This window comes from Heptranchias perlo, chromosome 16 (genome assembly GCF_035084215.1).
Source record: "Heptranchias perlo isolate sHepPer1 chromosome 16, sHepPer1.hap1, whole genome shotgun sequence".
Classification (NCBI taxonomy): Eukaryota; Metazoa; Chordata; class Chondrichthyes; order Hexanchiformes; family Hexanchidae; genus Heptranchias; species Heptranchias perlo.
In genome coordinates, this window is record NC_090340.1 from 26,168,321 (window position 1) to 26,190,677 (window position 22,357).

The 22,357-nt window shown below is 43.5% G+C and overlaps 1 protein-coding gene across 3 annotated transcripts in view; it reads left to right on the forward strand.

Moving 5' to 3' along the window:
* bcar1 (BCAR1 scaffold protein, Cas family member) overlaps positions 1–22,357 on the forward strand; it is a 244,899-nt gene that overhangs the window by 124,902 nt on the left and 97,640 nt on the right. The window contains exon 1 of one of the 3 annotated variants that reach the window (XM_067997855.1): positions 18,311–18,490. The exons of the other annotated variants lie outside the window; for them this stretch is intronic. Within the exon in view, the coding sequence (XP_067853956.1) occupies positions 18,476–18,490 (15 nt within the window). The 5' untranslated portion in view covers positions 18,311–18,475. Of the gene's footprint in view, positions 1–18,310; positions 18,491–22,357 lie in introns of those variants that run through there. 3 annotated transcript variants of the gene reach the window in all.

Sequence of the window (22,357 nt, forward strand, 5' to 3'; positions counted from 1 at the left end):
TTACAGTCTGTTAAAACCCAAGTCTGGTGTCACCTTCTTACTACTTCCTGTGAAACCTTCTTACTAGTCCTGGAATACTTTCCTCTTTCCTACTTTTTTCTTTTAAAAAATTTTCATCACCAATTTTCTCCCTCCTCGTCACCTTGCTGGGGACGTTTGCACTGGTGTCAGATGCCCTGTGATATCTCAACCAAGTAACCATTATTCATGTGTCAGCATTGCTGGTGAGTGTCACCAAGCTATTTGTCTAGACAGGTGGGGGCCATCACAACATAAGGCCAATCCTGCCTTCACCAGGCATCCAAACACGAGCACTTCCAGTTACTGTATAGCAGTCAGGAGTGGGAACACTGGCTAACTTTTCTCTCCCTTACCCAGGGGTGCTGACATCGGTTATAGTGTCGCTGAAGTAATGGTGATGTGTGCTGTGGCCTTTGACCTATTACCTCAATTTGTCAATAAAAAGGATCCATAATGGTAGAGCATTTGATTCCTGACTCAAAGAAAAATCCGCTGACTTCAATGGAAAAGAAGATCAGGCGGGTTGTAAAACGGGCTGCCGATTCGCGATCGCCCGTTTTGCACTACTGCCTGAGACCAATTCCACCCCCCCATGAGTCTAATTACCAACCAATTTTCAAATTCGCCTGCTGTTGGCATTAGGCGAGCTTCTTTGTTTATTGGCTGGCTGCTCGTTGTTTTCCTGGGCAGCAGTAGATTGTGTTATTATGACAGGGGGAGGAAATAAAATGAGCGGAAATAGTCTTTTGGAAGCACAATGCCCATCTGTTGGGAGATCAGAGATTATTGCCTATAGCAGCTGTAGAGAATGCCCTTCAATTTATACTGAGGGATATAGGATGGCAGTGGGAGGCAGCAGCAGGGGGGGGAATATTGTCTAAATAAATACACCATTTAATTTAAGCAATGATAACGAGCAGTGGGTTACTAGAAACTACACCACAGAGTGATACCAGACCACATAATGGTCGAGTGGGTTGTAGTGTCCATGTCACAAGGTAGTTTGTTTTTCATTCGACCACAAGACGTTGCTTCAGGACTTGCCACGGTCTTAACAAAGTCACTAAGCACTGTAGTTCTGGACAGCAGCTAAAGGTAGAAATAAACTGCTTCTCGGCCCTAAGCTACACAGACCAGGAATCTCCCAAGTTTGATCCCTGGTTTATGCTGCATTAGCTGATCTCAGCTGTGGCATCAGTAGGAGCCCTCCAACTGCGATATCTAGGCTTGAGAGGGGGAAAGCTTTGCCAAGGGACCACGCACCTGATCACTGAGCCCTGCCAGAAAGTACATGCAGGCGGACATCCGATGAGGACTGGATCTGGCTCAATTCTGCTTCTGTCTTGGATCAAAATAGCACGACAACACTTACCGTCTTGGCTCCCATGTGGAGAATGGCCACTTTAGTGGGATACTGGAGGCTGCGGTACCTGTGGGACTGTGGGGCATCAGGAGCCAGCACCTTCAGGAGAGGATGCACTGCCGTAAAGTGTTTCAAATCTAAAAATAATTTGTACAACAAAACCTCCAAGAAGAATGAACATTAGTAAAACATTTACATTTAGCAATAATCCTTTAAGAGTGTGCAATATTCTGTATGTACATGTTTTTGTTCAAAGTCTCCATTTCTGTACATGCCTATTCTTGTTTAATATATAACAGTAAAGGTTCTTTTCATTTAAGTCAATGGGTTACAGACTATATAAATAATTGTGTAAATAACCACCATAGTAATGTTTGTAAATGGTAGGGCTGCAAAGCCTAGTTTAGATGCATTCCTCTTCTTTGAAAGGTTTGGAATTCCTTTACCCGTCCCCTTTTTCCCCTCCTGTGCAGGTCCAGGAGAAGGGGAGGCGGTGGGGGGCAATGGGAAGTTAGGCAGATGGCCTTCTCCCAGGCATTCACCAGTGCTGCTGTTAGGGCTGCTGCCAACCTCCTATGTCCAATTCTTTGTTCCCCTCATCATTTCCCTACAATCATATGGCTGAAAGTGAGAACTCAGCACTATGCACTCCCAAAAATGCGGCTGGTCACTCAGAGGCTTGTAGCGTTGTCCTGCCTTAAGTGTATAGTGAGAAGTAGACGTATTAAGAAAAGACAAATTGACCATAAGTATGTAGTTTAAAACAGGAGACGAGATAAAGAATCTATCTTCATTAACATTTGATTCTGAATGAACTCAAAAGGATGAGCTTGCTTTCCTTTTTTTGGTGCAAAATGGAGTATAGCAAGTCGAACATTTTATACTGTTTACATTGCCGCTTGTGCAATACGAAGGAAGGATAAAGAGATTGCTGGACCATTTGTTTTCTTTTTCTGGCTTTTTTTTAAAGAGTGACTTGGCCAGTTGTATAAAGCGGAAGACTTCATTGTTCTGTGGTGAAGTGTGCTGCAGGCAGAGTTGGTCAAAGTTATTTTCGGAAAGATGAGTTTCATTTCCTGAAACATTTCTACTATTTCTTGAGGAATTCCACATGGTACGAGTCAGCCCCTGTGGTCTGGCCAGTGTCTCTCGCCCTTCTGTCTGTAATTTAGTGGCAGTAACTTTGCTGATTATGTGGCAGATGCCATGTTAGTGCTCTCTCGTATCACACTGGTCACCCGCTACTCCAATGCTGCTGTGCCATCTGTTCCAGATGTCAACCAAATTGGGTGCAGAGCCAGTTTAATAAGGCTTCTTAACCATTTCTCTCTTTGCTTACTTGAGCTATTAATGAAGAATTTCCCATGTGGCATTAAGTGTTTGTAGAGGACCACAACACCTTGCTTGAGGGCCTTTCGCAGGAACATTTGTAACGTGCTGCACCAGAGAGCAATGCGACATTGGTGTGTGCCCCCTGGCGTATGGCAAGCTCCTGACTTTAAAGATGCTGCTCTGGGCAATTGAATGCTGGGCAATTCCCCAGAGAAACAATTACACCGTCCTATAACGCACCATAGCTGTTCTTTATTCTCACTCGCTGCTCTCCTGTATTCTCTGTATACCTCACTCCTAACTATCCTGTATTCTCACTCACGGCCTCCTGTATTCTCTGTATATCTCACTCCTAACTATCCTGTATTCTCTGCACTCTCACTCACGGCCTCCTGTATTCTCTGTATACCTCACTCCTAACTATCCTGTATTCTCACTCACGGCCTCCTGTATTCTCTGTATATCTCACTCCTAACTATCCTGTATTCTCTGCACTCTCACTCATGGCCTCCTGTATATTCTCTGTATACCTCACTCCTAACCTGTATTCTCTGCGTTCTCACTCATGGTCTCCTGTATTCTCTCCATTCTCACTCACGGCCTCCAGTATTCTCTGTATACCTCATTCCTAATTATCATGTATTCTCTGCATTCTCACTCCCATCCTCCTGTAGTCTCTGTATACCTCACTCTCAGCCTCCTGTATTCTCTGTGTACTTCACTCCTAATCATTCTGTATTCTCGGTTTAGATTACGACTGCCGTAAATCCTCTCTAATCTGAGCACTGCCAATCTGATTATTTTTCAGGATTCTGAGTGATGAGGTTGGGCAAAGAAGCCTTGGAGCAGACCAGCCATCCTCTCTCTTTACAATAAAGAATGGCATCCATGGGGAAGAAAAAATACATTAAAATAAAAGGGGATGGACTAACAAAGAAATCTCCTAAATTGGAAGTGGTATTTTCAGAGAAAATATGAACTGAACAGTTTGGATTGGCAATGATTATCTGTATTTTCTTGCCTGCTTTCTCCCTCCTACACTGCTGGTCTTAGGTCTGTCTGGCGCTCTGTTCCAAGGGCACCATCAACCTTTCCCTACCTCACCCTATAACGCACCATAGCTGTTCTTTACATGTGAGCCCAGAGAGTGGTTCTCCCCCCATCTCCCATTCCGTCCACTGTGGAAGGGTCTGTGCTCGGTGCCCCTCCTTCCCTGCCCTTCAACATTAGGCACCCACAATGTGCAACTCTGGACTTGTGCCCATGGGACTCTACCCCAGAATGAGTGGCCACCTGAGGGGTAATGAGGAAAAGAAATGAGAGTAAGGGGGAACAAAAACTGTTGATTTGTCATCTGGGGATAATTTTACCTGCGCACTGGTGGGGCAAATCAGAGTTTTTATTGCACCCTTTAACACAAAATTGCAAACATTAAAAGCCTGTTTAAATGATTAAGTTACTCATTATATCTTTAGTAAAATCTCACACCAGCACCTCTTTGGCGATTTAATAAGTAGCTTGTTCTCAGTATGGCTAATTACGTAGCAGATTCCTGTTAAGCCAATGATATGTTTATCCCGTTCCTTATCCTCTTATTGGAATTATCCAATTAATGGGAACGAAACAGTATTGCAGTGTGGGTGTGGTTGTACTGTCCGCAATCTTGATAGGTGAGCAGCTAAAAGCTGAGACTGAAGGCGGAATCTATCAGCCCGCCCTCAGTTTGGGAAGACTGCACACCAACTCAATTATGGCTGGTTTTCTGCTGCATATATTATCAGGCTTCATGCTGTTTGTGCAGTCCTCTCCCACTGCTTGTGTTTGAATCCAGTATCACCTCTCAGCACTATGAACTTACCCTCAGCCGCACTCAACTCTCCATAGCTGATAGCTGGAAATAATTTCCAGACTTGGATTTCAGTCTTCAGATGACGGAGTAACTGGTCTGAATTTTATTGTGTTAGGATTGCCTATAAGTTACAAAATGCATTGTATGCGTACAATAGTTGGTAGTGCAAATGGGGTAAGGCATTTTCCAACTCCTCTATTAGTCCAGTGCATTTTTATTATTCCTCTTACCCTTCCTTTCTGGAAAAGAATGATCCATATTGACGTCCAGTTCTAGATACCGGGACCCCTCCTACATCTCTTCATATGTAAGCCTAGACAGAGACTGATGATGGACTGTTTGACTGTGGGAACAATTACTGCGCAGCCCAAGCAAACCTGTCCTCACCCAATGCCACATTTACCCATCAAGCGCATTTGGAAAGTCCCTAATGTCTAAATCTCTCCCACTTTGCTTGGGTTTTTGAGGTGATTTTTCATCTTCAGTGTACCTGACACATAGAAAGAAAGAACTTGCATTTATATAGCGCCTTTCACAACCTCAGGACATCCCGAAGTGCTTTACAGCCAATGAAGTACTTTTTGAAGTGAAGTCACTGTTGTAATGCGTTGAAGTCAAATATTTACTCCTTTATCCCAAAACTGATCACCCTTAGAGCAAAGGCCTTCTTTGTAATATCTTGTTTTAAATTTATTTTTCACTCATTTCAATTGATGCCCTGTAGTCCTTTTAGCTTACTTGCAATATTTACCTTTTATATGTTCATATCATTTAATATTTTATATACCTGGGTGAGGTCCCCATTTAATCTTCTTTCTAGAGTGCGCAGCTTGAGTTTCTGTAATCTTCTCTCGTTTACACTTGGGACAATTCTTGTGGTTCTTCCCTCTCTGCATCCTCCCAGTGCATGTAGGCACATTTTGTGGCATGGTGACTAGATCTGAACACAATACTCCAAGTTTGATATAACTAGTAGATTGTAAAGCTTTAACATAATCCCTGTAGATCTGTATTCTGGCAATATGTTCCAGTGTTCTGTTTGCTTTTTTAATTGCTTTGCTTACCCTATAGAAAGTTGAAAGTGAGGAATTGATGCTTACACTCAGTCACTTTCCAAGATACTTTTACTAATTAATTCATTATATCCATATGTCACTCATTTTTTCACCCAATGTGCAATATTTTTACATCAGTCAGTAAAAGACAATTCATTCTCACTTTATTTCTTAATCCAGCATTTCAATACCTCTTTCTGTGGGGGGAGGGACAAAGGTGATTGAGGACAGCGTCCATTGTGAAGGGGATATGAACCCTCCAGTTTATTCTTCCCATTTTTCCTGGAAGGGGAAAGGAGAGAAAATTAGCAAGAAAAAGCTTTTTAAAACAAAAACATTTTCTTTAACCTACTGAAAGGACATTTCAAGGAAACAATCAGATTGGCCAATGTTTACCAGGGAAAAGAAAAAAAAAGGAGAGCGCCATGAACTCGAGTGAAAACGTAGAGGATTTTTTTTGTAATTTTTCTCCCCTCTCCTGAAGGCATGGATTTATAATCCAGTATGGTGTCAATCTGAGTTTAAAAATTCATCGCGAGCTCCCTTGTACTGTAGGGTGTGGAGCTCTCATGCAGGCCAGGAAAATTGAAGTTGGTGTCAGGCAGTGTAACCGGGCTACTGCCTGGCTGAAATGCAACGACAGGTCTGAGAAGATTTCGACACGCCCTTGAATGGATTTGCCAGCAGCAACTGGTGGAATTTATGAGGCTGATTCTATGAGTCCCGCCTGACGATGGGGAGCCTCACCAGTTGGCAACAGACGTCGGAAATTCAGCCGGGTGCTTTCCACAATTTTCCGACCGCAGTGGCTAGACAATCATGGTGTCAGTGTGTGCCCATGTTTCTGCTACATACAGTGAATGGGCAAAGTAGCCCATAGACTTTGAAAATCACCTCCATGAAATAAAGATAGAAGTGGAATTAATTTCCCTTCATTTATCGTTCGCCCAAACACATGGAGCAAACTGTTGGGCTTTAATAACTTGAATTGAATTTCATTTTTTTAGAAATTATATGCTAGGTGGGAGAATAATTTGTATTTTGTGAAACTGCGACCTTGTTTTCACAAGCATACACAATGACTACTCTGGAAAGTGAAACTACTGTTTGTTTAAGGGCTGGATTAGTAAATTTGACTAGTTTCAGCTTGAAGAAATATTTCGGGCAGGCTGTGTTAGAAAATGTGTGGCGAGGAAAGCCTGAAGGATGGCATGCTTCACTCTAATTACACAGGTTTCGCAGGTGATGCATCAGCACAATCAGACTGAGCCCACAAAGAAAATCAGGCTCCCGGCAGCCATACCCTGTGGGCATGCAGCAGTCTGCTGAATCAGTGCCTGTTAAGCGTGCATGCCAATTGTCTGCGTTTGACGTTCTGGGGGCCCAAGCAGCATATCCGCTCCGCGTTGGTGGGCAAATATTGATGGACTAGGTATCTCTCCCCTCAATGCAGCTCCCCACCGAGCCCTCCTGTTACTCGAAGTGATTCAGATCACTGCATGCTGTGGGCAGGAATTCCCACAAGAGTCGGAGCCGCAGTGACTGCAGTTACTGCCAATCGTAGCGGGACTTGGATAAAACTGGTGTCAAGGGTGACGTGGAGGAATGGGGTTAAAGTGGAGGGCAGAGAGAAGAAGGGGTGAAATGAGGGGTGAAGAGACACGAGCTGAAGCCAGGAGCAGTGCTTTGGGAGGGAAGATGGGGCAGAAGCTAAGGGTGACATTTTGGCGGAGGTGTGTGGGCAGAAGCTATGAGCCATGCTTTGGGGGATTGAAAGAAGCTAGGAGCAGTGCTTTGGCGGGGGGGGGGGGTGGTGGTGAGGAAGGAGAGTGCCAGTTCGGGTTGCCAACTCTCCAGGATTGTCCTGGAGTCTCCAGGAACTCTAGATTAATCTCCTAGACACGGCAGTAAGCAGCCTAGGAAAAATATTATAGGGGGATTAAAGAAAATTGTGTGCTTATTCTCATTTTTGAACATTTTTGTTTATTAGTTATAAAAGTATTGAAGATGGGGAAAAAGGCTATTTGACTGGGTGAGGCTGTTGGAGGCATGTGATGAATCCTCCAGGAATACACACAGCCATATTTAGAACCCTAGTGCCAACATGAATGGGTGGGGGTGGGGGGAGGAATGCCAACTTGACAAAGGTTGCTGGAGGAGGAAAAAAGTGCCGTCATGAACTGGGGGCGGGGAGTGGGTTGAAAGAGGAATGCCAGGTTGACTTGAGGGAGGGGAAGGAGAAGATGCAGGTATGAACTGGGAGAGTTGGAAGAGGAAAGGGTGGGGAGTTGGATGGGTTACATTGTCTCTGTGGTAGGGGGCGGGACGGTGGGGGGGGGGGGGGGGGTGGGGAGGTTGGGCATAGGAGGGTAACTTTTGGGGAAGTGACCAGAAATGATGATTTGGTTGGTCTGTTGAAAATCCAAATGGCACTTTGTTTTTTCCATTTGTTTTCCAGATTAAAATTCTATGAATTGTAAATATAAAAGTACTTAGAATTAACCAGAATGGAGTATTTTTAATGTAAAAATTCAAGCTTTTTCAGGGACCGTGACCCTGGGCTCTTTATTTCCCCCACCCACTTCAGAAATTGACATTAAAGTTGTGATGCCAACTTTGTATTTCACCTTCAGGTATTCTTATATTTCTCCCTCCTATATAAGTGAGGGAATGTAGGGTATACTTACTGCTTAAGGTACGAAGCCTGTTGAACTACTTGTTTTCACAAGTCAAAAGTTTATAATTAGGGGCTTACTTGAGTTGTCAGCTTTTTGTGGGTTGTGTCAGCTTTTTCGAATCTGTTTATCAGCTTTTGCTCACTTTTGAGGTTGGCATGTATGATTAAGGTTGACTTTACTGTTATTTTCCAGCATTTTCTGACTTCATTTCAGACCTCCTCCATCTGCAGGTTTTGTTTTTCCTTTTGTTTCTTCTTTCCGTGTGGTTTTCCACTCCTATTATGGCAACCCTGCTAAAATGCTTGCTTTTCTTTCAGCTTTCAGTTGTGACGAAGGGTTATATCCGAAAGGGGTATTTTTCTTTACAGATGCTGACAGACCTGCTGAGTGTTTCCAGAGTTTTCTCTTTTTGTATCGGATTTCCAGCATTTGCCAGACTTTTTTTCTCTCTTTATTTCAGGTGAATAGAATCAGTCTTGCTCTGTTGACGTCAATGATGCAGACATACTAATTATTGTTGCATTCTCCACCTTTTACCTGTGATTCATTGATGGATGTGCTGCATTTTATGTTGCCCTGGGCAGTCTCCAGCACCCTAGTTGTTCACACTATTACCAGCCAAAGAGCTGCTGCTTGTTAAAAGTTTTGCTTACTGATTTAATGGATGGGGAGAGCTTCTGAGAAGTTGCGACAAAAACTTAAAAATCTCAGCCTCTGAAGATGTTACTATTGCATTCAGCGTGCAAAGGCGTACAAAATATACTGGAATTTGAACCAATTATTTTTTCTTCGCTTTTTCATCTGGATAATTCCTTAGAATCTTGGGAAGTGGCTGACATTCTCCAAACAGAACCAAAGTAATGGTTGAAATCAGGGGGGTAGTTGTAATGTCTTCCATTCCAGCGCACCATTCCGAAGCTCCAAAGGAAGAGTTGGGAACAATAAATAGCAGGACTAGTAACTGACAAAAGTCCGCCAGTAAAATAGAAACTAAAGCAATATGGTGCCAGTTATTACTTTCTCACTGGAAGACTATTCTTCACTGGTCTGGCACAAGGAGATTGGTTTTGTCAGCATCTGACTTTGCGCTCGTGCTCAAATCAGACCTTTGTAGGTATCGTACACCGTGTTATGAACCAGCAGCTGCTCTTTGTTCCAGAATATCGCCAGTAGTCAGATTCAGTCTGTAACTGACGGCCGGAATCTTACTCAAAAACTGATAACGTTGAGATATAGCTTTTGCCCAGTACAGTACCAGTGCTCAGGCAATTACTTTAGATTACATTTCAACTGGATGTGATTGATCTGAATGTGTTTGAAAAATTTCCAGCCGAAAGTGGCAGGACTGTGTCGTTAGTTCCATTGTTGTAAAAATGCAGTCCGCTGGGTTTGGTATCCTCTCCCATTGAGGCTTAATGGCCTTGTATATAATGACAAAGACACCGACATTTGGGAATGAGTAAAAAGCCCAGGAGCAAGCAGCTCCATTTAAATGGAACTACCTCCCTCGACTTCCTTTTTTCCCCTGGCAGAGCCACATGGGGCTGGATTTCAATCGTGCTGAATTTAGAGATAATGAGTTAGACAGCGTAGCAGAGTGACATATTAAAGGGTTACATTATCTCTTGCCTTGTCCTTGACTGTTCTCGGTCTTTTATGTGGTTTACATGGAAATGATGCGGTGGATGTGAACTTCTGCATTCATGCCATTGTTTCTTCTGCGGGCTAAATTTAGAAAATAACACAAATCTTTAATAGTGTATTGTGGAAGCAACAACAGTGTAATATTAGTGCACTTTACAGTAAGTCTAACTCACCATCCATTGAAGGCTGCCAATTACCTGAAACAGTACTGTCGTGAGTGTGTTTTTGTGGGTGGGTGAGGGGGAGGGGGGAGGAATCGGGCAGTGGACAAGTTCTCTCTCCACAGATGCATACTCACCATGAGACGGCTCGGAATCAGAGATTTTAACCCCTTCCTGCCACGAATGATCAGATTCTCCAGGCCCAAATTATCAGGATCCTCCTCCTGGATTGCTGGAGATCAGACATCCTGACCATTAGACTACCAGTCCGAATCAGTCCGGTCAGATTCCTGAACTAGTACAAGGTCAGATTCTACAACACAGATATTTTTCAAATCCTTTCAACTCCGTATGTTCCCTTCACTCTGTGCTCATGCTGAGGATGTAATGTTCTTTGTCAGATAATGTTGGGTGGAATAGACGGAATGGGCCTTGCACTCTTACGTGGCCATTATCATCACTGCTCTTTCTCCCCCTGCCCCTTATCTCCTGAAGCTGTTGACTTCTTGCCAAGCTATGACTCTACGGGTATGGGCAGCCCTATAGTACCTTGCCCTTTATTCATGTGTGAATATTAATGGGCCAGTCAATTGCAGGAGACATCACAACTGAATCTGATCCTTTCCTAATCCAGTGCACACACCGACACTTCCAGTATGGGTTGCTGGATGGAAATTAGAAGCTGGAATCCTGACCGATTTTCTCCAGAGGCTAATTGCAGCATCCTATTACCGCCCTGGCTGAAATTAGCTAACACAGTACAGACCAGAAATCAAATCTTTGAACTTCCTGGCCTGTTTGACTCACTGGATGAACTTTCTGAGCTATCCGGGAACCCAGGTACAATGTTCTGGATTTGCCAGACATTTTCTTTACTGTCCCTAACATGGAGTGTTCTGACAAAGTGAATTGCTTGCTGTGGAGTCCTACCTGACAACCAGGTGAATTTGGCCAAAGCAGTCACTCACCACATAACAGTCCAGGCTGGCATTTGAACCCTGGTATTCTGAATATAAGGTTCCACAGCTTTGTCAGTACAATTATCAGCGGGCATCCTCTTGCACATGGTACTGGTGTATGCTAATTAGGCAGCTAGTATGCACTTTTAAAATATTTTTATTTGTATATGACAGCATATGAAAGGTAAAAACCGTGTAGTACATAATGCATAGGCATTACGTAGATAACTCAGCGTATAATGCATAACCATTTACCTTTCTATAATTGTATTTTATAATCAGCAGACAATCGAGATATTGAATCATTTTGCTAGATATTTTTTCTGTGATGGAAAAGGTGAGGATTTTGAAGTGGGGGGTTGAGGGTCAGTCAGTACTCAGAGGGTTCCAGTATGATACAAGTGACCTGCAAAAGTCCTACCCTGTAATATGATTATCCCCAATTCTCCAAAACGTCTTCTCAAGCAGTACAAAATTTGAGAGCAGATATGAAGTCAGTGGATGGGTCGTGGGAGGACCTGCATGTCTTTAATTTAATCAGTTCTGTATGTTGTGCTTGTGAGCTCATTACCAAATAGCAAAGGTAACCCCAGACAGCCTTTGCCCCTGAGAGGAAATGCCATTCCCTCCATTATTGGGATGAGATACATTTCTCTGGGAAAGTAGCACATTCCTGAAATGTTCACATAAGCTTGTTTCCGAATGGGCAGAGGAGAGGGGAGTCTGTGAGGTCCGGGAGAAAGGAGGTGTCTGCATTTATTTCTGATCTAGTGGCTGATTTGTACTGAGACACAGGAAACAATTTCACATTACATTGCAATAGCCATGTGTAGGGAAAGTGAGCACATTTAACTCTTATTTTAAGTAACAAACAACTCGCTGTACATTTTACTGCTGCCTGCTGTTACCCATTAACTTTACTTCTTTCCCAGTGGGTTTTGGTAAATTTGCATTAAGTGCTGTGTGGTCCAAAGAAAACATACCAAGAAGGTGATGGGGTTAGGGTTGCCAACCCTCCAGGATTGTCCTGGAGTCCCCAGGAATTAAAGGTTAATCGGATTGACACTGCTGTAAGCAATGCGAGAGAAAGAGCATTAAAAAATGGTGTGTTTTTTTTCATTTTCTTTGAACACTTTTGTTTATTAGTTATAAAAATATTAGAGATGGGGAAAAACAGCTGGGGTGGGGCAGCTGGAGGCAGGAGGTCATGTGATGGAATCTCCAGGAATACGTCCAACCAGAGTTAGCAACCTTAGACGGGGAGAGGTTATCTACCAACTCTGCCAATTCTACAAACCAGGCTGGCAAAAGGAAGCATGAGAGAAGAACTCCTTAAAGGAAGATAAGTCTGTAGAAACCAAAGTAAACCTGCTGGTGACAGGGTGCTGACGCACTGACGCATTAGGCCTATGCCACAAATTGGTGGGCCGCATGCTCGTCTCCCTCTCAGCTGAACGTGCAGCGAGCGCTCAAAGTCAGATAGTTGAGGAAGGAGAGAATCTCCTGGGTAGGGAGAAGCTAGAGAATTGGTTCCAGTGGGAGAGGCCTCGACACAGGTCGCCTGCCTACTCGTAAAAAGGAGTAGGGGGAGGGAATTAAAAATTAAGGAAAGATTTCTCTTTCATAGGTACATGCAAAATTGACGGGCAGGAAAAGACCAGCTAGTCCATCAAGCCTGTCCCACACCTCATGATGGCTGGAGCATCACGACTAAACCTCTCCTCCCCCCCCCCTCTCCTTCCCCCCCTCTCCTTCCCCTCCCCCTCCCACCCGCAGCCATGTAATCTCCTGGGAGAGGCAAAAGAACCAGGGCTAATAAGGGGGAAAGAAAACTTTGGAAAATTCCTCTGCGAACCCCCCGCCTGAGGCGATCGAAATCAGTCAAGAAGATCACATGGACCAAGTGTTATCTATAAAGGCACTTCTTCTATATGATATGATCTCTGCCACAGTCAGGAACCGGTCCAACTCCCTCTTGAAGGCACGCAGAGAATCAGCACCCACCACACCAGCCGGCAAGGTATTTGGGTATAGAATTTAATTTTGTGTTTGCTGAGGAGGGTGTGCAACAGTAGAAGTATGGGAAAAAAAATCTAAATTAAAAAAACAAAACTGCTGTTGTGTTGATGAAACTTTTATAAAGCTTATACATCACTGGGGAAGTAATAAAATCCTGTACGATAGCAATGTAATGTGCAGCCATTACTTATGGCTAAATAAAACTGTAGAAATTGAGCTTCATTTAAAAAAGCACTTTTATTTTTCGATTATAGAGTTGCTTTAGGCATTCTATGCAATATGCTAAAACTGCTGGTTTGAAATGTAATCACCATAACAATAAACTAAGTGACCTGTTCCCTTATAGTTTCTTGTTATTGTTAAGAGGAAATCTAAATGTAACCAAGGAAGAAGAGTCTATGTTTAAAATAGTGCATTTTCCCAGGGTAACCCACTGAGAGGGACGTCTCCTGTTTAGATTCCCTGGGGAAAACATTTAATCTCCCCACAACTGAATTAATGGATGCCATACCCTGTTGGCTAAGTACAATGATAGCTCTTCAACCAAGTTCATTCTGAGTTGAATATCTAGTTGGGAGATTAAGTAAATGAACAGTACATTCCAGGGTTTGCTTGGGTTTACTAAAGGGAAGTATTGAACTGGTGATTATAACTATACAGATTGAGCACTTTGGATTACTTTTTACTAACCAGCTCTTTGTAAATTCTGCCGCAGTTATCACTGAGCACAGTTAAGTGTCCATAGTAACTGCAGAAAGCCTCACAATGCATTTAAAAGGACATTGCCATCTGGAATTAATGGCTTGCAAACAGAACCTTTCAATAGTACTACTTGGGAAGAGATTAATCATGCGGCAGCTGCTGTATACTGGCAGCGCATCATTAGGGCTCTCCGTAGCCAGCGTTATTGAGGAAACCATGGCGGACTGGGGACCCAGAGATTCCAGGGGGCTACCACCGGCCTCCCGCTGCAACGTTGGTGGAAACTCCAGCGAAACGGCCCTCCCGCAGAAGTTACAGGGAGACCTGCAAAATTTCTAGGTCCTGGTAGTCCATCACCATCATGTTGTTAATAGTTCAAGCTATGAAGCCGTTAACTATCATCCTTGCACGACTTGATCTCCAGTTTACATTTTAGAAAGTGGTGTAGTATTTGCACTGAAAGTGGTAATTTTGAAATTGGACACCATATCTGGAGTGTGGTGTCCAGTTTTGGCCCCTCTATTTAAGAAGGTATACCGTGTAATTGGACTAGGTTAGATAGAAGCTGACAAGATTGATTCCAGAGCTTAAGAGGAGTGAGCTGTGAAGTGTGAGCGTGTACCCTGGGACTTTTTTCTCTTGGTAAACTCTGCTGCCTGTATCCTAACTGACACCAATTCCCGTTAACCTATCACCTCTGTGCTCAGACCTATGTTGGCTCCCGGTCCGGGAATGCCTCAATTTTAAAATTCTCATCCTTGTTTTCAAATCCCTCCATGGCCTCGCCCCATCCTGTCTCTGTAACCTCCAACAGCCCTACAACCCTCCGAGATCTCTGCTCTCCTCCAATTCTTGACTCTTGCGCATCCCCAATTTTAATCGCTCCACCATTGGCGACCATGCCTTCACCTGCCTAGGCCCTAAGCTCTGGAATTCCCTCCCTAAACCTCTCCGCCTCTCTACCCCTCTCTCTTCCGTTAAGATGCTCCTTAAAACCTGCCTCTTTGATCAAGCTTTTGGTCACCTGTCTTAATATCTCCTTATGTGGCTCGGTGTCAAATTTTGTTTGATAATCGCTCCTGTGAAGTGCCTTGGGACATTTTACGACGTTAAAGGCACTATATAAATGCACATTGTTGTTGTAATAGTTTTTAAAATTATGAAGGTGTTCGATAAGTTGGAAACAGGTATGTTTTCCTGCTGTATACAGAATTCCTGAACCATGAGACATCAATTCAAGACAAGGAAACTAATGTAAATGAGCAGCTCAAATAGAATTTCTTTAGCAAAAGGGTGATCAATGTGTGGAACCAACTGAGAGTACATGTAGTCAAACAAGAAATGCTAAAGGCTTTCAAAAAGGAAATAGATAAGTTCCTGGCATCTCAAAGAATCCATGATTATTTAATTATATAAATTATATTATAGACCTATTTCATGAGAGAGAATATAATTGGATGAGCAGGTTGGATGGACCAATGATCTTCCCCTGTCTGAAATGTATTATTATGTTGTTATGTTTCCGATGTGATTTAAAAATCCATGACACTATATAGAACAATACTAGACTTCATGAGATTTGTGACCTTGATTGTAACTGAACTTGGTTATAAAGATCCCAAGGGTACTGCAGGAGCCTTTGGCCAGTCCCCATTTTATTGAGCAATGTCAAATTTGATTTGTGTGCTTAATTTAATTGGGGGTGGGGGGTGGTGGTGGCGTGTTCATTTTGTTGTTTCTGTGGATGGGCTCATTCTCTTTTCATTAGGTGTATCCGTAAATTAAGTGGGATGCAATTTTTATTCATTCATAGATCAGTAGTACAGTCTACTATTGTATGGGAAAATAACAGGAAAAGAGCAGATGGGAATTTCCAAAGCCAGTGCTTGTGACATTCTGTTCGTGCCACAGTTCCAGTTGGCTGGAGATGCTAGTGCTACTGTCCATATACCTCTAAAAAGAAAGACTTACATTTATATAGCACCTTTTCAACCTCATGACATCCTTAAGCAATTTACAACCAATGAAGTACTTTTGAAGTGTAGTCACTGTTGTAATGTAGGAAACGCGGCAGCCAGTTAGCGCACAGCAAGGTCCCACAAACAGCAATGAGATAAATGACCAGATAATCCATTTTAGTGATGTTGGTTGAGGGATAAATATTTGCCAAGACAGCAGGAAAACTCCCTTGCTCTTCTTCGAAATAGTGCCATGGGATCATTTGCGTCCATCTGAGAGGGCAGACGGGGCCTCAGTCTAGATGATACCTTTTCACTAAAGAGTGGCAGGTAGAGCCCACCCAGCTCCTGCTTGCTATTTGTTTCCTGTGTAGGACAAGTAGAGCCTGTGCTTTAAAAAGAATCCATAAAATTAAATTCTCAGGGACCAACTGCAACCAATAAGAAAACTCAAGTAAAGTTTTACAGCAAGAAAGTGAGGTGGTTATACAGTAGTAGAGATGCCAATAAAAGGATTTGCAAATGGTGCTTATTTAGTGTACGTTTCACCTTAAACTCTACAGTTTATGAGGCAGTTCACAGTGTGTCACCAATGGTCATTATTTCCAAGTTCTAGTCCAGTGCATCTGTCAAGGCATTTTTAAATATTAGCTGGAGCAATGGAGTGTTGGACTGGCGAAAGAAACCGGACTGTGAGCTGCTGAAACCCAAGGGGATGTGAAGTCTGACGACTTGGTCTTATCAGCGTTCTGACATACTATGTATTCAGAAGACTGTCAGTTCACTTTCTCGGTATCACACAAAATTGTGACAGAACAGGCCATGTGAGCTGTCACGATGCATTTTTGATTGGTATTGCTTCTGCTGTGGTCAGGGACAGTTTGTACCATTTATATTATATTACATACTGAGTCTGTGTACAGGAGGGTTCAGATTAGCTCCAAATTGGCAATAAAATTAAATGCATGGTCAGTCCCAATCATACAACTTAAATATTCCCATACCTCAGAATTTTCATACTTTAAGGAGTTTTGATTCTAAATATGGTATCTTAAAAACAATGGGCTTCTATCCCAGTGCACCCCTTATTTCTTTCCTACCTAAACTGGCTCATAAATATGTCTGTTTGATCTTCCTCTCACTTTCATGGGAAGAGAGTTATGGAACAGTACTGGAGGGAAGGCACTCCCAGCTGTCAAGAGTGAAAGTAGAAACAGTGTAGACAAAGTGAGAAGGACTGGAAGGCAGATCAGGGAGCCAGGATGGGGGGTGCGGAATATGAGACACGAGGAAGATAAGAGGCAAAGGATGGATTATGAGGGACAGTCGATCAACAGCACAGAATGAAGGAGTGGGATCAGAGAACTATGGAATAAACTAAGTGGCGTTCACCAAGGCTCTATTGAAGGCTCCGTTGGGAAGCCTTATAGATCTGAAGGTCCCAGGTTCAATGCCTGGTCTATGCTGAGTTAGTTGGTCTCAGTTGGGGTGGAAGTAGTGGTTGCCACAGTTGGTACTTCAATGCTCCAGGGGTGGGAAAAATGAGCCAGATTACCCTGTCCTGATCACTGTCCAGTCACACCTGCTGGAAGTGAATTTATGTAGCTGACAGACGAGGAAAGGAGTTCAAGCAGTGAAACTCCCAAGTCGAATAACTCACTGTTTAGGCTCGCACATGAAAAATGGCTGCTTGGGTGAGGTAGTAAAAGATGACCAGTGTTTGTGGAACAGTAATGCAGCACTTCAATGTCGTCAGGGGAGGAGAGAAGAAAATTGGCAAAAGAAAAGGTGCGACTATCTCAAGAACTGGGCAGTGATAGAAGGGAGTGAAATGGAAGGGAGGGGTTCTGAGAGAATCAAGGAACGGAACAGCAGAAGAGAAAGAGAAAACTCCTGACTTCTCAGTGGGTAAAGGTAATACATGGTGTGCTACCACCAAGCACTGGTCATCCTTCAGCAGCCATTTTTCATGTATGAGCCTAAACGGTGAGCCCAAACTTTGCAGACCAGGAAAATTAACCAGTGTCCCTGGAATAGGGATGGTTTTAAAAAAAAACACAGCCAGGGTTCCTGCTTCCGGCCACCATCCAGTGACCTTTGTTAGAAAGTGTGAATATTGGGTGAAGGTAAGATCAGGCTCACCTGTGATGTCTGTATAGTTGAATAGCTGGCAGGCACTGTCACTGCACGTGTATGAAGAATGGTCTCTTGGGTAGGAGCAAAACATTAAAGGTGTTGAGTTGTAATGAAAGTAGAATAAAAATGGGATGCAGTCTCTTTAAATATCATACCGTACAGCCTCCTCAAATCCTATCTGTAGGTCATAAAACAGGGAACACTGTCTTCTTAAAAAGTGCCCTCCTTTTTCCCTTTGTGCAGTGGGTTTGTTCTACGCAGCGCCATTCAGTGGCAGAGCCCTCTTGTAATAGTGTTTTAAGTGGAAGCTCATTTACATGAAAAGGCTGACTGTGACCAATCGTGTTGCAGCCAGGGACCTTGGGAGTCTGTCTGAGTGCTGTGGGGAAAGTATAAGATTACCTAACGAGCATTCACTCCCAGTCAGTGTACTCGCAAGGCAGCTCCCAGCACCTCATGCCACACAAGTGAGGTCACACTACTGGATGATGTATTAAACTTAAAACACACGCTACAGGAGAGCGGTAAAGGAGCTTTATTTTCAGGGGCTGGGGGACCTGGAGTGGTTTTTATATCACGGAACAAAAAAAAAACATCAATGATGAACTACTTGGTAAGTGTGTACAGTATATGTGACCCCTTCAGTGCTTAGTGAATGCTGATGCAGTGTCTGAAAGGGTTGGGATTGTAACCCTTTTCTCTTGTGTTGCTGGGCTGTGCCGTTGTCTGAAGGAAGGTGCTCACTGGGTCAGAGAACGTCTGTGGAGATTGTAGAGACTATTTGTCCTCCTGCTGCTGTAGCTCTCTTTAAATTACAGAGCCAAACGGAGTGATCTGAGCATAACCAGGGTCTGCTTCTACCTTTTGAGGGGGCTTTCTGTTTGAAAAGTCGGGGCCTGATTTACAAGAGTTTGTCCTGTTCTTGCTCTACAACATGTCAATAAGGTCAACTCAGATCTGTCCGTACTAATGAAAAGTGTCCTTGTTCCATTGATAATCAAAGAGAACAGTCAACATTCGCCGGTAAAGCAGTCTGTTAAAGAAAGTAACTAAATGTTGAAATGGTGCGGTTACTTTAAGTACAATATTCAGTTCTTGGAAGTCAGAGACGCAGTAGATTTTCAAGTCTATCTGTTTTGCTACAAAGTTTATTCTAACGAGTTGAATTAATCGTATTACTTGATAGTAAAGTGCTTTAGTACATGGTCCACATGCCTGGAGCGATGTACTTCTCGTTTGGTTAGGATCTCATGGTTATGTGAAGCAGCTGAGAAAGAACAGTTTTGTAAGTTGTTTGCCTTTTTGAGGGGAAAAGAAGGGTGTGAATGATTCCAAACCTCGGCATATCTATGTGAAGGTAGTCACAGATAACCGCAGGGGAAGGTCGTGGGATCTGGCGTGCGTATTGGTGTGACGGTGGTGTGAGTTTTGTGCCTGGAGGGCGAGAAATCACAGCTCATCCCCAGCTGACGAATTACAAAAGGCAGGTGTCAGACTACAGTCAAGGTGAACTGAGTAGAGTGGGTGTAATTTAAGCCTGTGTGTGTGCTACGCAGATCTAACTGGGTTTTTCTTCTCTTTTTACAACTTCTAATGTACAAGTTTGCCAGAAATGTAAATTTTAAAAAGAGAAAGCTTCCCTATGTAAAGAATATTAGTAGAACAATATACAGTGTTTTATCAGGTGCGGTTGATTATAGAGCAAATGCAACTTTTTTAAAAAAAATCTCTTTTCCCCACCCCTGAACGTGTTGACTCCTTACTGGGGTTCCTTACAGTTCCATTGTTGTCAATTGTCTTCTGGTATCTTGTCCAAGTAGCCATTATGTGCATATTGACAGTGAGTGTTGGTGGCCTATTCAACTGTGGGGGTAGCCATAGCCAAGGACAAAGCTGCCCTCGCCTAATCAAATGTAAAATACTGCAGATGCTGGAAATCTGAAATAAAAACAGAAAATGCTGGAAATACTCAGCAAGTCAGGCAGCATCTGTGGAGAAAGAAACAGGGTTAACGTTTCAGGTCAATGACCTTTCGTCCCCTAATGTCCACTTCCAGCAGGAGCTGAGATAATGATGAAAAAGAAAGGACTTGCATTGATATAGTGCCTTTCACAAAGTCCCAAAGCGCTTTACAGCCAATGAAGTACTTTTTGAAGTGTAGTCACTGTTGTAATGTCGGGAAACGCGGTGGCCAAATTGTGTACAGTAAGGTCCCTCAAACAGCAATGAGATAATGACCAGATAATCTGGTTGAGGGATAAATATTGGCCAGGACAAATATTGAGAAGGAAGAGAAACCCTGGCTGATTTTCCTCTCCCTAAACCCAGGAGCGCTGATGGGCCAGTGGCAGCGGCCCTACCTGCCAGCCTGGCTCAGATAAGTGAAAATGGCATATATTAGGAATTGATCGTGGACCTTCTTGATCTGAATGGCACAGCAACTCACTGGATAAACTCACTGGGCAACTGAGGGGAGCCCATAGATATGAATGTAGCTTTACTTTTTTGGAATGAATACAAAGCTAGAATTTAGTTAGTAAGTCCTGAGGCACTTATGTTCATAGTGTGCCACAGGCGACACTTTATAATAGTGTAGATTTACCCTAATCATACTGGCACTTAAAGGGTTAAATCAACTTGGCTTTTATTCCCGAGTGTAGAAAGCTAGGCCATTCAGGAGTGAAATCAGGAAGCATTTTTTTCACTGAAAGGGTGGTGGAAATGTGGAATTATCTCCTCAAAAGGCTATGTCTGCCCCTGCCTCAGTCATCGGCTGCTGAAACCCTCATCCATGCCTTTGTTACCTCTAGCCTAAACTATTCCAATGCTCTCTTGGCCGGTCTCCCATCTTCCACCCTTCATAAACTTGAACTCGTCCAAAACTCTGCCGCCCGTATCCTAACTGGCACCAAGTCCCATTCACCCATCACCCCTGTGTTCGCTGACCTACATTGGCTCCCGGTCTGGCAATGCTTCGATTTTAAAATTCTCATCCTTGTTTTCCAGCCCCTCCTTGGCCTCGCTCCTCTCTGTCTCTAACCTCCTCCAGCCCTACAACCCTCCGAGATCTCTGCGCTCCTCCAATTCTGACCTCTTGTGCATCGCCGATTTTAATCCCTCCACCATTGGCCGCCGTGCCTTCAGCTGCCTAGACCCTCAGGTCTTGACTTCTCTCCCTAAACCTCTCTGCCTCTCTATCTCTCTCTCTCCTCCTTTAGAGGCCCTCCTTAAAACCTACCTCTTTGACCAAGCTTTTGGTCACCTGTTCTAACATTTCCTTGTGTGGCTCGGTGTCAAATTTTGTTTGCTAACGCCTCTATAAAGCGCCTTGGGACATTTTTCTACATTAAAGGCACTATATAAAAGCATGTTGTTGTTGTGGCTGCTGGGACAATTAAAATTTTCAGGGCAGAGATCGACAGATTTTTGCTGGGCAAGGGTATCAAGGGATATGAGGCAGAGGTGGGGCACAGATCAGCCATGACCTAATGGAATGGAGGAACAGACTTGAGGGCTGAATGGCCGACCCCTGTTCCTATGTTCCTATAAAGCAGGTGAACTCCACATCTCTGATGGAGCCAAATAGCCTGAGCACCTGTATAAAGGCATTTTTATCCTGCATTCAGTTTTGGAAGAGCTATGTCTATATGCCGTTCTCCCTCATTCGGACTTGGAAACCAGTCTCCATAGATGCACGGGGCTCCACTTTTATAGAGACCCACAGGGGCAAACATGCGGGACTAGCTCCACTTGTTTATATCACTATAATTGGGTTCCTTATCACTATGGCCGAGTGATGGACCCACACCGTGCTGTTGGTTCCTGCGACCTGGGTTTGTTTACACTCAAGTGCAGCCAATGGAGGGAGACCTGTGTGTCTGTAATCGACTGCACTCTTGTAGTGTAAAAAGTGCCTTTTAGTTACTGGTGTTCATCAACTAACAAAGTAAGCCATGATCCTTGGTGATTAAAAATGTGTGCCGCTGTACCATTGACATCGGGTGAGCGCCTTAGGCTACTTGCTTTTCCCTCAAGTAGTATTGGAATGACTCGAGAGCGGTAACATAAGATGCACAGCAGCCTGTGGTTTTATATCCTTACGATTCTCTGCCTCAGGCTGATAGGAATACGTGTTTGATGCCAAACCCTACCTTGTTAGATAGCAAGTTGCAAAATCAAACACGCCCACTACTGCCAGGTACAAGCTGGGACAGATTTTTATGTTCCCTGCAGCCAGGAGTAACTGTGCTTGTTGTTAACTGCAGATAGATTCCAGAACAATCCGCAGTTACCTAACCTAATTCAGTAAACTTGGGCTAAAGTGAGTTGAAAGCTGAGGTGCTAATGCCCTAGATTCACATATATTGTGCTTATTAGTTTGTTTTCTCTATGGCCTATTAGTGAGACAATCCTGCCTCCACTCTTGAGGCAGGAGAGCCCTAGTCTGTGTAAATGTTTTTTCCATATCTGTATGTGTATA